The sequence below is a fragment of the Neophocaena asiaeorientalis genome, unplaced genomic scaffold (genome assembly GCF_003031525.2).
Source record: "Neophocaena asiaeorientalis asiaeorientalis breed wild unplaced genomic scaffold, Neophocaena_asiaeorientalis_V1.1 scaffold155, whole genome shotgun sequence".
Classification (NCBI taxonomy): Eukaryota; Metazoa; Chordata; class Mammalia; order Artiodactyla; family Phocoenidae; genus Neophocaena; species Neophocaena asiaeorientalis.
Window position 1 is genome coordinate 2273085 of NW_020173040.1, and position 16983 is coordinate 2290067.

The 16983-nt window shown below is 40.0% G+C and overlaps 2 protein-coding genes across 2 annotated transcripts in view; both read left to right on the forward strand.

Annotated features, from left to right (window-relative positions):
• Nucleotides 1–1393: 1393 nt before the first annotated feature.
• On the forward strand, nucleotides 1394–3414 carry LOC112398301 (ornithine decarboxylase-like). Its single transcript, XM_024742776.1, is given in 3 exon segments — nucleotides 1394–1539; nucleotides 1542–1837; nucleotides 2413–3414. Coding segments are annotated over 3 exon segments (1377 nt in total). The 5' UTR covers nucleotides 1394–1460.
• Nucleotides 1504–16983, forward strand: part of LOC112398302 (putative protein FAM90A2P) — a 44814-nt gene continuing 29334 nt past the window's right edge. The window contains exon 1 of the mRNA XM_024742777.1: nucleotides 1504–1562. The gene's annotated coding sequence lies outside the window, so the exon portion shown is untranslated. The remainder of the gene's footprint in view (nucleotides 1563–16983) is intronic.

Below are 16983 nucleotides of genomic sequence, written 5' to 3' on the forward strand. Positions count from 1 at the left end.
CATCTGAAAGAAAAAAAGAAAAGAATTCCATTTACAACGGCATGAGAAGAATACCTAGGAATAAATTTCACTGAGAGAGTGAAAGATCTGTATCCTGAAAACTACAAGACCTTAAGGAAAGAAATTGAAGACAACAAAATAAATGTCAAGATAGTATTTGCTTATTAATTAAAAGAATAAATATTATTAAAATGTACATACTTCTCAAAGTAATATACAGGTGTAATGCAATCCCTATCACCATTTCTATAACATTTTTTCACAGAAATAGAAGCAACAATTTTAAAATTTGCACGGAACCACAAAAGAATCCAAATAGCAAAAGAAATCATGAGAAAGAAGAAAAAAACTGGAGGCTTCAATGCTTCAAGATTTCAAATTCTATTACAAATCTATGGTCATAAAAACAGTATGGCATTGGCATAAAAACACCCCACATAGATCAATGGAAACAATAGCACAGAAACAAATCTAAGCATATATGGTAATTGATTTATGACACTGAAGCCAAGAATATACAATTGAGAAATAGGATAATTCTTTTATTAAATGTTGTTGGGAAAACTGGGAAGCCACATGCAAAAGAATGAAACTGGACCACTATCTTACACCATACAGAAAAAATAACTTTAAAAGGGTTAAAGACTTGAATGGAAGATGGAAAACCATAAAACTCATAGAAGAACACATAAAGGCAGTAAGTTCCTTGACCTAGGTCTTGGATATGATATTTTGAAATGGACAAAAAAATCAAAACCAACAAAAGCAAAATAACAAAATGGAGGACATCAAACTCAAAAGCTTATATACATCAAAGCATCAACAAAATAAAAAGGCAACCTACTAAAAAATATAAATAATACCTTAATAAACCTAACTTCAGAAAAAAATTATAGCAAGATAAAGTGAATTCTACACCAAAACTCCAATGTTTTGGTTGTTAGGAAATATATTAATATAATCAGCTTATAAATTTAGGAAAGGCATGTAATCAAAGTGACAAATACAGACAAAGGAGCATGGTAGAATTCTACAGGTAATAATTATAAAATTAAAGAAGAGGTCAGTCCCCTCAGCCTCCGCTGCCACCGCCCCTTTGCCAGCACTCCGGCACCACCTCGGGATGGTGGTTCTCCATGGGAGGGAGCGAGGTGGCCGGTGGCTGGGCGGGCGGCTGACGGGCAGCGGGGACAGCGGCAGGGCGGCCGGCAGTCCTGCACGCTCGGCAGCAACGGCGTCTAATCTCCATGGGGTCTGCCCTTGGTGCCCGACACTTTAAAGGTGTACAGCAGATTGTGCGTTTGTTAGAACATTTTCACTGCTGCACCGAGGGCACACGTATCTTCAGCGGGACTTGGAATTCCTGGAGAATTCATTGCCTTTGTGAAAGCTGGCATAATTTCTTTAAATTTCATCTCTTAGTTTCCCATTTTGTTGTTTCAGAAAGATACCAAGAAACCATGAAAAACTTTAGTAATGAAGAGTTTGACTGCCATTTCTTGGATGAAGGCTTTACTGCCAAGGACATCCGGGACCAAAAAATGAAGTTTCTTCTTTTGACGGTAAGGATGCCTTCTATGTTGCAGACCTGGGAGACATTCTAAAGAAACATCTGAGACGGTTTAAAGCTCTTCCTCGGGTCACCCCCTTTTATGTAGTCAAATGCAGTGATAGCAGAACCATAGTGAAGACCCTAGCTGCCGCAGGGACAGGATTTGACTATGCCAGCAAGACTGAAATCCAGTTGGTGCAGAGTCTCAGGGTGCCTCCAAAGAGGATTATCTATGCAAATCCTTGTGAACAAGTGTCTCAGATTAAATACGCTGCCAATAATGGAGTCCAGATGATGACATTTTTGTTGTTTGTTTGGGTTTTTTAAATTAATTAATTTATGTATGTATGTGTGTATGTATTTATTTTTTTTTTTGCGGTACGCGGGCCTCTCACCGTTGTGGCCTCTCCCGTTGCGGAGCACAGGCTCCGGACGCGCAGGCTCAGCGGCCATGGCTCACGGGCCCAGCCGCTCTGCGGCATGTGGGATCTTCCCGGACCGGGGCACGAACCTGTGTCCCCTGCTTCAGCAGGCGGACTCTCAACCACTGCGCCACCAGGGAAGCCCCTATTTATTTATTTTTTGCTGCATTGGGTCTTCGTTGCTGCATGCGGGCTGCTCTTCGTTGCGGTGCGTGGGCTTCTCATTGCAGTGACTTCTCTTGTTGTGGAGCACGGGCTCTAGGCACCCGGGCTTCAGTAGTGTGGCACGCAGTTTCAGTAGTTGTGGCTCACAGGCTCAGTAGTTGTGGCTCACAGGCTTAGTTACTCTGCAGCATGTGGGATCTTCCCGGACCAGGGCTCAAACCCATGTCCCCTGCATTGGCAGGCGGATTCTTAACCACTGTGCCACCAGGGAAGCCCGAGATGATGACTTTTGATAGTGAAGTTGAGTTGATGAAAGTTGCCAGGGCACATCCAAAGGCCAAGTTGGTTTTGCGGATTGCCACTTATGATTCCAAAGTAGTCTGTCGCCTCAGTGTCATATTTGATGCCACACTCAAAACCAGCAGGCTTCTTTTGGAATGGGCGAAAGAGCTAGATGTTGATGTCATTGGTGTCAGCTTCCACGTGGGAGGTGGTTGTACTGATCTGGAGATCTTTGTGAAGGCCATCTCTGATGCTCACTGTGTCTTTGACATGGGAGCTGAGGTTGGTTTCGACATGTATCTGCTTGATATTGGTGGTGGCTTTCCTGAATCTGAGGATGTAAAGCTTAAATTTGGAGAGATCACCAGTGTAATCAACCCAGCATTGGACAAGTATTTTCCATCAGACTCTGGAGTGAGAATCATAGCTGAGCCAGGCAAATACTATGTTGAATCAGCTTTCATGCTAGCAGTTAATATCATTGCCAAAAAGCTCGTATTAAAGGAACAGACAGGCTCTGATGATGAAGATGAGTCAAGTGAACAGACATTTATGTATTACGTGAATGATGGAGTATATGGATCATTCAGCTGCATCCTCTACGAAAATGCACACGTGAAACCTCTTCTGCAGAAGAGACCCAAACCAGATGAGAAGTATTCATCCAGCATCTCGGGACAGACCTGTGATGGCCTGGATTGCCTGGTTGAGCACTGTAACTTGCCCGAGATGCATGTGGGCAATTGGATGCTCTTTGAGAACATGGGTGCTTACACTGTCGCTGCTGCTTCCACTTTCAATGGATTCCAGAGACCGACCATCTACTATGTGATGTCAGGGCCAACATGGCATCTGATGCAGCCAATCCAGAACCACGATTTCCCACGCAGCATAGAGGAGCAAGATGTTGGCACTGTGCCTGTGTCATGTGCTTGGGAGAGTGGAATGAAATGGCACCCAGCAGCCTGTGCTTCAGCTCCTATTAATGTGTAGATACCATTCTTGTAGCTGTTAACTGCGAGTTAGCTTGATTTAAGAGTTTGGGGGGGACCATTTAACTTAATTACTGTGAGTTTTGAGATATCTATGTGAGTAGGGTTGGCACAGATGCAACAATGTGGAAGACTAGGCGATGGGGTCACACTTATCTGTGTTCCTATGGAAACTATTTGAATATTTGTTTTATATGGATTTTTATTCACTTTTCAAACATGCTACTAAAGCATGCCCCTCAACTGCTGAGCAAGCATTTGTAGCTTGTGCATTGGCAGAATGGGCCAGAAGCTTAGTGTTGTGACCTGTTTAAAATAAAGTATCTTGAAATAAAATAAAAAAGATATTCATGCATATGTACTCAAAGAATTATTACAGACCCTCAACACTAGTTCAGCTACAGAGAAATAATAAATAATTTCCTCTCATTGTCAGAGAGATCACTAGGAGACATGAACACCCAACTTACTTAACACTTTGAGGTATCAGTAAAAAAAATACCATTGGAAAAGGATTAAAATCATCACCAATTGCAGAGCATATGGATGTATATTTAGTAAGCCCAAGGAATCAATGGAAATTTGTTACAGAAAATAAGATGACAAAATATTGTAAAGAGTATAACATAAGCATATAGTACACAATTCATACAGACACATTCCAAGCAGTTACAAAGTACATAAAAAGGAAGCCTCTAATTTTACAAGTATAAAATAAAATAAATAAAACTAAATCTAACAACACATGAGAAAAGCCTATATAAAAAAATTACCATGAACTCCTTATATAGATAATACAGATTTGAAGAAGAAAATCAAGCTATTTCCTTAAATATAATAGCGAATGTTTTATATCAATTAAAAAATTCCAGGACACGTGTGTATATGTATATGTATATTTGTGTGTAGAGATATATATAGAGAGATAGATATAGATATGTGTATATTTGTATATATTTGTATGTGTATACACAAATATTTTTCTGGAGATTGATAATATATTATTTACATAAAATAATGAGGAAATATATATAAAATGTACCTAAAATTTTTATTTTATAAAATTAAAGATTAGTTATTATTTTAAGTATACTTTATGTACATTTCATGGAAACTACTAAGAAAAACTCTACTGTAGTTACACAAAAGATACAGAAAAAGAGTGAATTCAGGGCTTCCCTGGTGGCACAGTGGTTGAGAGTCCGCCTGCCGATGCAGGGGACACGGATTTGTGCCCCAGTCCGGGAGGATCTCACGTGCCGCGGAGCGGCTGGGCTTGTGAGCCATGGCCGCTGGGCCTGCGCATCCAGAGCCTGTGCTCCGCAACACGAGGCCGCAGTGGTGAGAGGCCCACGTACCGCAAAAAAAAAAATAAAGAGTGAATTCATACCACATCAAAAAAACAAAGGAACTACAACAACAACCAGCAGAAAATAATGAAAGAGTAATTGTAAGTCCTTGTCAACAATTAACATAAACTTCTTCTTAAGTTTTATTTTATATTGGAGTATAGTTGATTAACAATATTGTGTTAGTTTCAGGTGTACAGACAAGTGATTCAGTTATATATATACATGTATTTATTCTTTTTCAAATTCTTTTCCATTTAGGTTGTTACATAATATTGAGCAGAGTTCCCTGTGCTATACAGTAGGTCCTTGTTTGTTATTCATTTTAAATATAGCAGTGGGGGGGCTTCCCTGGTGGCACAGTGGTTGAGAATCTGCCTGCCAATGCAGGGGACACGGGTTCGAGCCCTGGTCTGGGAAGATCCCACGTGCCACGGAGCAACTAGGCCCGTGAGCCACAACTACTGAGCCTGCAGGTCTGGAGCCTGTGCTCCATAACGAGAGGCCGCAATAGTGAGAGGCCCGCACACCCCGATGAAGAGCGGCCCCCACTTGCTGCAAGTAGAGAAAGCCCTCGCACAGAAACGAAGACCCAACATAGCCAAAAATAAATAAATAAATAAAATAAACCATGTTCTCATGTGAAAAATTTAAAAAAAAAATTTTTTTTAATATAAATAAATAAATATAGCAGTGGGCACATGTCAATCCCAAGCTCCCTAACTAACCCTCCCACTCACCCATCCCTCCCAGAACCCTAAATTTGTTCTCTAAGTCTGTGACTTTTTCTGTTTTGTAGATAAGTTCATTTCTATTATTATTTTAAGATTGAGCATATAAGCGATATCATACAATATTTCTCTTTCCCTGTCTGACTTACTTCACTCAGTATGACAAAACCACTTTTCTGACAGTCCAGTGGTTAAGACTCTAAAGGAGTGTGGATTCGATTCCTGGTTGGGGAACTAAGATCTCTCATGCTGAGGACCCAGCAAAAAAACAGAAAAACTCAGACTTAGAGAACAAATGTAGGTTACTAGAGAGTGGTGATAGAACTCCCTGGTATCCATAGGTCCTTTTTGATGATCTCTTTTATTGGAATACAGTGTATTTGTTAATTCTATCCTCCTAATCTGTCACTTGACCCCTTCTGTCCTTTCTGGCAACCATATGTTTGTTTTCCAATTCAATGAGCCTGTTTCAGTGTTCTCTAATTAGTTCAGTGTTGTGTATTTTTTTTATTCCATCTATAAGCAATATGATTTTAGATTTTAAAAATCTGATTTAATTTCTTTAGTATGATTATCTCTAGGTTTTCAATGTGCCTGCAAATGGCATAATATCATTTATTTAAATGTCTGAGTGTTATTGCATTGCTTACATGTGTCAGTTCTTTATCTGTTCATCCAGCCTAGACATTTGTGTGCCTACATGTTTTGGCTCGTGTAAATGGTGCTACGGTACACACTTCGGTGCATATGTCTTTTCAAATTCTGGTTTTCTGCACATATACTCTTAGGGGTGGCAATGGCGGATCATATGGTAGCTCAGATTTTAAGTTTGAAAGCACTTCCATGTTGTTCTCTAAATTGGCTGTTAAAATTTGCAACCCACCAGCACAGTAAAAGGGTTTGCATTTCATCGTGCCCTCTACATCATTTATTACATTTTCAATGATCGCCTTTCCAACAGGTGCAAGGAGATCCTTCATTGTGATTATGATTTGAATGTCTCTGCTAACTGCTATGTTGAGCATGTGCTTATGGGCTTTTTTTACTCATAATTAGTGTGAGTAGAATTTACCTGTTGAAAATGTCTTTGAAAGTTGGCCCTGTTTTCAATGATTTTGGAACACTTAAGCCTGGACATTTCGTGATGTCAGGTATCATTTAGAGCCCAGGAGTCTTTGTGAATATTAAGTGCTCATAAGAAATCTTTTTGAGCTTCCTTTGCGAGAAACGTTCATGAGGCGCAGGATTTCCTCAGGCTGAACTCTGTTTAGGCCAGCAGCCAGAGCCTTACGGGAGATCCTCTTTGGGGTTTATAAATTAGAAAGGAATGTGCAGAACAGACACTCAAATCTTCTGCCTCATTATGACAGCTTAATTAATTAGAATAATTTCTTTTTTTTTGGAATAACATTGATATACAGTATTATGTATATTGTGGGGATACAGAACCATTTTCAGTTATACATATACACATATGTATACATGTTTGGCTTCTTTGCCCATTTAGGTTATTAGAGAGTGTTGATAGTCATTCCTAGGTATACATAGATTCTTGTTCATATTTAGTTATACGAAATATTTTGTATTTTTAATCCCATCGTCGTAATGTATCCCTTAACCCCTTCTGTCCCATTAGGTAACCATAAGTTTGGGGTTTTTTTAACTCTCTGAGACTGTTTATGTTTTTCAATTATTTCAATGCTGTGTCTTTATAGATTCCAACTATAAGTGAGTTCATATAATATTTGTCTTACTGATTCTCACTTACTTCACTTCGTATGATTATCTGTAAGTTTATCTATGTTCCTGCAATTGGCATTATTTCATTCTTTTGCATGGAGGAATTATATACCACTGTGTACATGGATCATTTCTTTTTTATCTGTTTATCTGTCCATGGACATTTTGTATGTCTCCACATCTTGGTTATTGTAAATGATGCTGCTGTGCCCGCTTGGCTGCATGTGTTTTTTCAACTTCTGGACTTGTCAGCCTATAATTTTAGGGGAAACTCTTCAGGATCATAGGGTAGCACTCTTTTTAGCTTTTAAAGGCACATCTTTAAATGTTCTCTCTAGTGGCTGTTACAATTTATTTCCCACCAGCTCCATAAAAGGATTTCCTTTTCTCCATGCCCTTTCCACCATTCATTCATTTTTAATTTTGGTGATGGCCTTTTACTCCGGTGCAAGGTGATCTCTCACTGTAGTTTTGATTTGCATGTCTATGCTAATTGCTGTGTTGAGTATGTTTTATATGCTGTTTTTCTTCATATACCCGTGCGAGTAGAATTTACCTGATTCATTTGCTTTCTTGAACGTCTTATCCTTTTCAGTGACATTCGAACACTTTTGCCTGGACATTTGTTGATGTCAGGTATCATGTTGGGCCCTGAAGTCGTTATGAATACAAAGTGCCCCTAAGCAAGCGTTTTGAGGTTGCTTTTGCGGGAAATGGCCACCAGGCGTCAGTATTTCCTCGGGACCTACTCTGGTTACGCCGGCAACCAGACACTAAGGGGTTCCGCTTGGGGCTTCTAACTTAGAGTGGAATGTGACAGTACAAACACCCAAATCTTGTGTCTCATTGCCACATTTTTAATTAATTAATTTTTACTTTTTCTTGGTGGAACTTTGATGTACAGTGTGGAGTATGTTGTAGGTATAGTGAATCGTTTTCCCTTATACATACCCATATATTCTATGCATCTTTGGCTTCTTTTCCCATATAGGTTACTAGAGACTGTTGATAGAACTCCCTGGTATACATAGGTCCTTGTTGATTATCTTTTATTGGAAAATTGCATATTTATTGTTTCCATTGTCCTAATTTATCCTTTGACCCCCTTTTGTCCTTTTTTTAACCATATGTGTGATTTCTAAGTCCATGAGTCCCTGAGTTTATGTGTTCTCTTATTTGTTCAATGGTGTGTATTTTTAGATTCCACCTATAAGTGATATCATATGGTATTAGTCTTTCTGATTCTGACTTATTTTATTTAGTATGATTATCTCTAGGTTTTCTATGTTCCTGCAAATGGCATAATTTCATTTATTTAAATGTCTGAGGGACTTCCCTGGTGGTGCAGTTGTTAAGATTCCACCTGCCAATGCAGGGGACACGGGTTCGAGCCCTGGTCTGGGAAGATCCCACATGCTGAGGAGCAATTAAGCCCATGTGCTACAACTATTGAGCCTGTGCTCTGGAGCCCGCGAGCCACAACTACTGAACCCAGGTGCCACAAGTATTGAAGCTTGCACACCTAGAGCCCATGCTCTGTGGCAAGAGAAGCCACTGCAATGAGAAGCCTGCGCTCCACAACAAAGAGTAGCCCCAGCTCATCGCAACTAGAGAGAGCTCGTGCATAGCAACGAAGACCCAATGCAGCCAAAAATAAATAAATAAATGTATTTTTTTAAATGTCTGGGGCTTCCCTGGTGGCGCAGTGGTTAAGAATCCGCCTGCCAATGCAGGGGACATGGGTTTAAGCCCTGGTCCAGGAAGATCCCACATGCCGTGGAGCAACTAAGCCCATGCTCCACAACTACTGAGCCTGTGCTCTAGAGCCCACAAGCCTAGAGCCCGTGCTCCACAGCAAAGAGAAGCCACCGCAATGAGAAGCCCACGCACCACAAGAAAGAGTAGCCCTTGCTCGTAACAACTAGAGAAAGCCCACGCACAGCAATGAAGACCCAATGCAGCCAAAAATAATTAATATTTTAAAATGTCTGAGTCATATTTTGTTGCGTACATATATTAGTTCTTCTTTTTCTGTTCACCTGGCCATGGACATTTTTTATGCCTCCGTGTTTTGGCTCGTGTAAATGGTGCTGCAGTGCACTCTGAGTGCATATGTCTTTTTGAATTCTGGTTTTCTGTGCATATACTCCTAAGGGTAGCAATGGTGGATCATATGGTATCTCTCCTTTTAGGTTTGAAGGCACTTCCATAATGTTGTCTATAGTGGCTATTACAATTTGTATCTCACCAGCACAATAAATGGGTTTGCATTTCTCCATGCCCTCTACATCATTTCTTCATTTTCAATTTTTGATGATCGCCTTACCAACTGGTGAAGGTGAATCCTCATTTTGATTTAGATTTGCATGTCTCTGCTAATTGCTGTGTTGAACATGTTCTTATGGGCTATTTTAATTCATAAACAGTGTGAGTAGAATTTACCTGTTGAAATTGCCTTCTTGAAAATCTTCCCTCTTACAATGATTTTTGAACACTTAGCCCTGGACATTTTGTGATGTCAGGCATCATTTAGAGTCCAGAAGTCCTTGTGAATATTAAGTGCCCATAAGCAGTCTTTTTGAGGTTGCTTTTGTGGCAAATGGTCATAAGGCCAGCATTTCTTTAGGCCCAGTTCTGCTTATGCCAGCAACCAGAGCCTTAGGGGAAATCCTGTTTGGGGCTTGTAAAAAAAGAGGAATGTGCCAGAAGAAACACTCAAATCTTGTGTCTCATTACCACTTTTTAATAAATTAATTTCTTTTTTTTGGAGTGACATTGATATACAATGTTGTGTATGTTGTAGGGATACAGAACCATTTTCAGTTATACATATATACATATCTCTGCATGTTTGGCTTCTTTTCCCATTTAGTTTATTAGAGAGTGTTGATAGCCCATCCTTGGTATACGTAGATCCCTGTTGAATATCTATTTTATATGAAATAGTATGTTTTTGTTAATTCTCCTAATTTATCCCTTGACTCCTTCTGTCCAGTTGGTAACCATATTTTTTTTTCTAGGTTCCTGTGTCTGCTCGTTTCCTCAATTATTTCAATCGTGCATTTTTAGAATGCAGCTATACGTTATATCATATTATATTTGTCTTTCTGATACTTACTTTACTTAGTATGATTATCTCTAGGTTTATCTACGTTCCTGCAAATGGCATTATTTCATTCTTTTACATGGCGGAGTCATATACCACTGTGTACATGTATCACTTTTTTTTAATCTCTTCATCTGTCCATGGACATTTTTTATGTTTCCACATCTTGAGTATTGTAAATGGTGCTGCAGTGCAAGCTTGGGTTCATGTGTCTTTCGAATTCTTGTTTTCTCTGCATATACTCTTTGTGGTAGCACTGCTGGATCATACGTTAGGTGTCTTTTTATCTTTTAAAGGCACTTCCATAATGTTCTCTATAGTGGCTGTTCCACATTTACATCTTACCATCACCGTAAAAGGGTTTCCTTTTCTCAAAGCCCTCTCAACCATTTATTCATTGTGATTTTTATGATGGCCTTTGAGACCAGTGCAATGTGTTCCCTCCTTGTTGTTTGATTTCCATGTCTCTGCTAATTGCTATTTTTACGGAGTCCAATTTCACTACTTTCGCCGCACAACAGGCCAATGAATCGGAGACAAGGTGTTGAGGCAAAGAATACGACTTTATTTGGAAAACCGGCAGACCAACGTGATAGCGATGGCAGCCCTGTGTCTCGAAAAACCATCTTATCAGGGTTTGGATGCCAGTTTCTTTTACAGCACAGAGAGTGGGAGGAATTGAGGCAGTAAAGTAAAAAGGCCTTAAATTTTGCAATATTCCCTGGAATGGCCAGCCTCAGGGAGGGGATGTGTTAATTTCTTCTTTCTTGCAGCCATCCACAGGTGGACAGGGTCAGATGGTCTCCCTGTGAGCTGAACAGAGGCACTTTAGTTAACATTCAGGCAGAGGGGCAGTATTCCCTGAGGTAGGCCATTATGTATGATTATTATAACAAAAGCAACAAAAAACAAAGGTTAAAGTCAAAGAAACAGATGGAACATGGAGTCCGATTTAGCTCTTCCCTGTTACAATTCCCCACTGTCAATGTACATGCCACAATCTTGTGGAAAAAGGGGTGACAACGTTTTAACTGTTCTGTCAGATGGATCTTTCTGGGAGTTTCTGCCATCGGCTCAATGTTCCAAATGTTGAGATTTTTCTTTTGTTCCGCTTTGGAAGTGTCTACTTTACATCTGTAGACTGAAAAAATATTTACAACCTTAAAGTTGAGATTTATCAGGAATTTTGAGGGCTTCAAGCCCATCTCAAGTTAAGGAATTTAGTGCAAGGGTCAGGGCTCACTGAAATAATTCCTATGATATGCACCACACCTATCTGTGGCCTGTATGCTGTATTTTCACATCCTCTGTTTCCTCAGGGCTTACTGCAGGGAGTGGCTGCAGTCAGATGGCTGCTGACGGCAGGTATTCTCCCTGAGTTTTCTCAAGGTTCACTGGCTCATGTTGGAGAGCTGCAGTCGCTAATGATTGAGCCTCTCCTCTTGGTCAGGAATTTGACCAATATTTTGAGAGACATTTTATGAGCAAATTTTGTCCCATGGTGCTGGGAGGCTCATCCCAGGTCAGGTGAAAAATCTTGATATACCACTCCAGGTGCTAATTTTCGGATTAGGCCCTATCGATATTTAAAGATTCTCTGGATCCTCTGTCTAATTACAATCCAGGAGACATTTTCCCTTGTTGTTTCTTCCCATACCTAGAATCACATTTACAATTATTTTATGCTATAAATGTGATCTATTTCTGTAAGATAGCTATAGAAGTTTTGTTGGAGGCTTCATTATACACTGGGTACTGGAAGAGACAACAATCTTATAAAATAGACAAGATATAAGTAATGTAGATAGTAACCTTGACAAAGACATAGTACAGCAGGGAGACACAAAGCATAAGCAACTTTGAAACAAAGAACAAATTAAAACAGTGGTTAACATAATATCAAGTTCACAGGAGAGTCAGCTGGAGACAACAAATTCTGGCAGGATCAGGTAGAGAGAAAAGATAAAAGTTTCCTTTGTTTACAAAGGCATACTTTATCAACTTGTTGTAGGTCATAGCATAAGAGAAAAGGTTTTCCCTAAGAGAAAAGGTTTTCCCTAAAAACAAAGATTAAAGCTGTTGCAGCAATAATAGAAATGAAGTTTTCCCTCTCCTGAGAACAAGGAAAATAAAGCTAACAGTGAACAGGCTAGAGAAGAAACATAGCCTGGTCTGAAAGAGTTAATCACTCCTACTTTTTTTTTTTTTAACTGTTACTATAGATTTGTACTTCACAAAGCTAACCTATTACTCTTTAACACTATGTGAGTTACATCCTTCACTCCCTTGTAGCAAATCACCCCTTGTAGTATTTGCATTTCAGAAAAGTCACTGTAAGGTCGGATCTTAACAAATGGCACCGCGAAACAGAGGAAAGCTTCAAGTGAGCTTTATTAGGGAGTGCTCCCGCGCGAGGTTCACTGATCCGAGAGAAAGTCGCACCAGGGCGAGGGTTGGGCAAGATTTTATAGGGGAAGAAGGGAAAGGGGTGTGGTGAATCTGGGAGGGCGCTGGGTATTCCTTATTTGGTGGTCTTTTCGGGTATCCTGGGGGACCGTTAGTCCCGCCCCTCGAAAGGCGGGAAGGCTGGGCCGGGTGCAAAGTCCCCAGGTCAGTTTCTGGAACTGGGTGGTCCGGAGAGTTTCGGTCTGATGCAACTTGTGAATCTGATTGTGTTCCCCTGCCTCGGGCCAGTTGGCCTTACAGCCACAGGCTGATAACCCAGAGACAAACGGACCCAATTACCAGGCTGCCTGAAGCCAGCTGTGACTGTTTTGAAATAATGCAGGAAGAAGAAGAATGCAAGACCTTTACTACTTTGATCCTTATCATATATCCTGGACTGCGAGCCCCACATATAAAATCTTCTCCTATCCCCAAAGGAGCGCACGGTTCTTGAGGTGCTAGCCTGCTGTGTCTTCCCCTCTGCCTGGTAGAAAGAGCCATCTCTCTCTTCCTCCAAAATCTGTGTCTCTGTATTTCTGTTTAGCATCGGTGCACAGAGAAGCCGAGATTTCAGCAACAAAGCCAGTATATTTCCGAAAGTCATAAAGTTATATATCATATTTACCAGTTCATTCAGTCCCACGTAATTAATTCCCATTCATCTGGAAGAAATAATCATGTTTCCCATTAGTTTTGTCCTTTGTTACCCAGTCCAGTGATACTTTCTAAAGGCTATCAGAAAGTTATATCTGTTAAAAAGTTCCTTTTTATCAGTCTTCTTGAAAATCCTCATTTTGTAAAAGCATCAGGACAAAACTTAAAACAGCATGGCTAAAGATTTGCGTATAATGTAATTAGCAGGAAACTTGGATATACCATTTTAGGATAGCTAGTATTATGATTGATAACATATCAGGACATATCAGATGTTAAGGATTCCATATAAATTTTGGTATATCTATATAAATGGCATTTACCCATACACTATAACCTAAGGTTCATCTCCAATCACTTGACAAAGTTTTTAAAGTAATTTTAACATACCAAATAAACGTAGTTTGACATTTCTCACTGAGATGTTCTTTCGAAGTGCCCCAGAGCCAGCTGGAAGCTAAAAAACTTTGGTCAGATTTTTGATATTTGGGAAGTTTGTTAAAAATATCAAAAATGTTTTAAAACACAACAGGATCGTAGGTCACTGTGAAAGAATACTTATTCATTTAACTGAAGTCACAAAATGATTAAAAGAAAACAAATATGGGTCACCTAAGGGCATAGAAACTTATAATCTGTTATCAAAAGGAGCACTTCTAACAGAGAGATCAAATTCCAGTCTTGTATTAGCTTACTTAACAAAATTCATTTAGTTAACTTCAATCTAAATTTAGTTAATCCTGACCATGTATAAAACTTTCCAGTAAAATGCAGTTCCATTCCTCATACCATCTTTACTGAAAACACACATTTTACCATACTGAAATGTTTTATTATTTTCAGTTGCTTTAATTATATATTTAAATTAGAATCCCTGACTCTTAAAAACCTTAATTTCTAGTGACAACCAAGAGGCAAGTAATAGTTACCAAAATCTGGAGAAACTATTTAGATGATTTTTAGAACATAATTATTTTTATAGTTTACCTAAAAGCTCTTATGTCATTTACATTTAAAATTTCATCATATCAAGTTATGTTTCTTGCTGACAAATTTGCAACAGATATAACAACATTTCATTTAACTTTTTTAAAATCTAGGTTCAGTGAAAGTACTATACTTTAATGTTGGTAGCTCTAAAGACATGTCTATATTAATTAGATCAACAAACTTAAACATTAATACCAGGCATTAACTTAATAACCTGAAACTCATTTAGCTTAATTTCTCTTGTAGGTAGAATTGTTTGGTTTGTAAGCAATTACTTTTCTTTAAGCCAATTAAATAGAGCTAATTTACAGATTAACCTCAGCAATGTTATCCAAAGACAAATACACGTACAAACAGAGACATCATAGTTCTCATTTCAAAAGTTCAGCCCTGAGTCAGATACAGCAGTGTAAAACCCATCAGTTTACAAAAGAGTTTGGATTAAAGTTGGGTTTCTGGCAGATGGAACAAATCAAGCTCTTGTCTAGATGGCTAAACCCTTTCTACTAATAATTATGGAAAACAAGTCAAGTTCTAAATTGCTGTACCCTCTTTTTCAAATTTTGCATTTTAAAAAGATGGCAGAGATAAAGGTTTTTTATAAGACCGGATAGGACATTTGTATCTCAAAGATACAGGCAAGTTTCTCCTCGGATGACTTTTGTTTTCCCTTTGTTTAATATTACAAGCCTCTTAAGATCACCCGTATTTATTAGAAAATCTATCAACTTCCTCCCCACTGTCAATGGTACCTGGGGCTCCTGTGGGGAAAGCAGAATCAGACCCCTCAAGTACAAGGGAAATTGAACTTGAGTCCTGGCCTCTTACAGGATATTGGGGCGAGGGAAATTGCTCTGCTCTAGAAGTGGCTCCCAGTCCAAATTGGGTGCCTGGTTGGGTCTTAGATGGTGATACTAAACCAGGTCCCTGTGCCCTGCGGTTTACCATAGAAACTTCTATTTGATCCCCATGGGTAGGGGAAACAGGAGGCAGTGTATATGTTGGCGGCATGGGAGGGGAGCAGTTGGAACTACTGCTGGTGCAGCCTGCTCGGCCATTGAAGGAGCTGGATAGGCTGGAGGGGGGTGTAAGTTTTGAAATAACATGTCCCCACTCTCATTTTTTTCCTCTTCCTTTGTAGAACAGATTTCCACTTAGGTTTCCCTTCAGACTGCTGCACCATAAGATGGCAGCCCTCTGACTCCTTTTCCTCCTGATGCAATAGCAGAAATGCTCCTACATATGGAATCTCATCTCTTTTCCCTGCTCTTTTTTAAACATCTTTATTGAGGTATAATTGCTTTACATTGTTGTGTTAGTTGCTGCTGTGTGACAGTGAATCAGCTATACGTATACATATATCCCCATGTGCCCTCCCTCTTGCGTTTCCCTCCCACCCTCCCTATCCCACCCTTCTAGGTGGTCACAAAGCACCAAGATGATCTCCCTGTGCTACGCGGCTGCTTCCCACTAGCTATCTATTTTACATTTGGTGGTGTATACATGTCACTGGAGAACAATATGGCGGTTCCTTAGAAAACTAAAAATAGAACTACCATATGGCCCAGCAATCCCACTACTGGGCATATACCCTGAGAAAACCATAATTCCCTGCTCTTTTGCAGAACATTTCTAACTGCGAGTGAGCCATTCAGAGGCCATCATTCTTCTGATCCTAAGATATACTGGGTCCACATCCTATTACAATAGTATATCTATCATGTCTTTTTTAGTCATAGAATCACCGCTATGTTTTGCCCATTTATCTAATATATTCCCCAAAGTGCTCTCCTTTGGGATAGATGGAGTGTTTTCCACTTTTAAAAGTTTGATAACACCAAGACACAAATGACGCAAATTCCAATACAAAAGGTACAAATTCTAGCATCGATACACACAAAACCACGACAAAACCAATGAACTAGTTCCCAGATCAGGTAGACCTAACCGTACAAAACCAAAGAACTTTTTCCCACTGAACCGATTCCCAGAATCAGGTAGAGTTCAACAACAATTGCCCCCGCTAACAGGGTATTCCAACCAGATTGGCTTGTCCCGTAAAGGAAAAGCCCAGACTGAGGGGGGAATATGTTCCTGGTGTGCACTCCGGGGCGACTTATCCTCCAGAATCAGTCTGTCGACTCATAGCCCTAAATGAAACCGAAGTTCCCCAAATTGAACCGAAGTTCCAGAATCGAATCGAGTCCATCAACTCGTAGCACCAAACTGAAGTTGGTCGGTTCCTTGCCTCAACTGCCAAGCGCTGGGGTAGCCGGTGTCGCTTCAGGCGACTTTGAAGGGAAGATCCTCAGGACTAATGGTCCCGGCAGCTGTTAGGGCCTTGCCCCAGTATTCCCTGACCAGGGCGGCTAGCCACGAGCAGCAAGGCTCCTGGCTGGCTAAGCCAAATTTTTTACCAAGCTCAAGCTCGCTCTGCTTGCCGCATGACAGGCCAATGAATCGGAGACGAGGTGTTGAGGCAAAGGAATACGACTTTATTTGGAAAGCCAGCAGACCGAGAAGATGGCAGATTAGTGTCTCTGAAAACCCGTGTT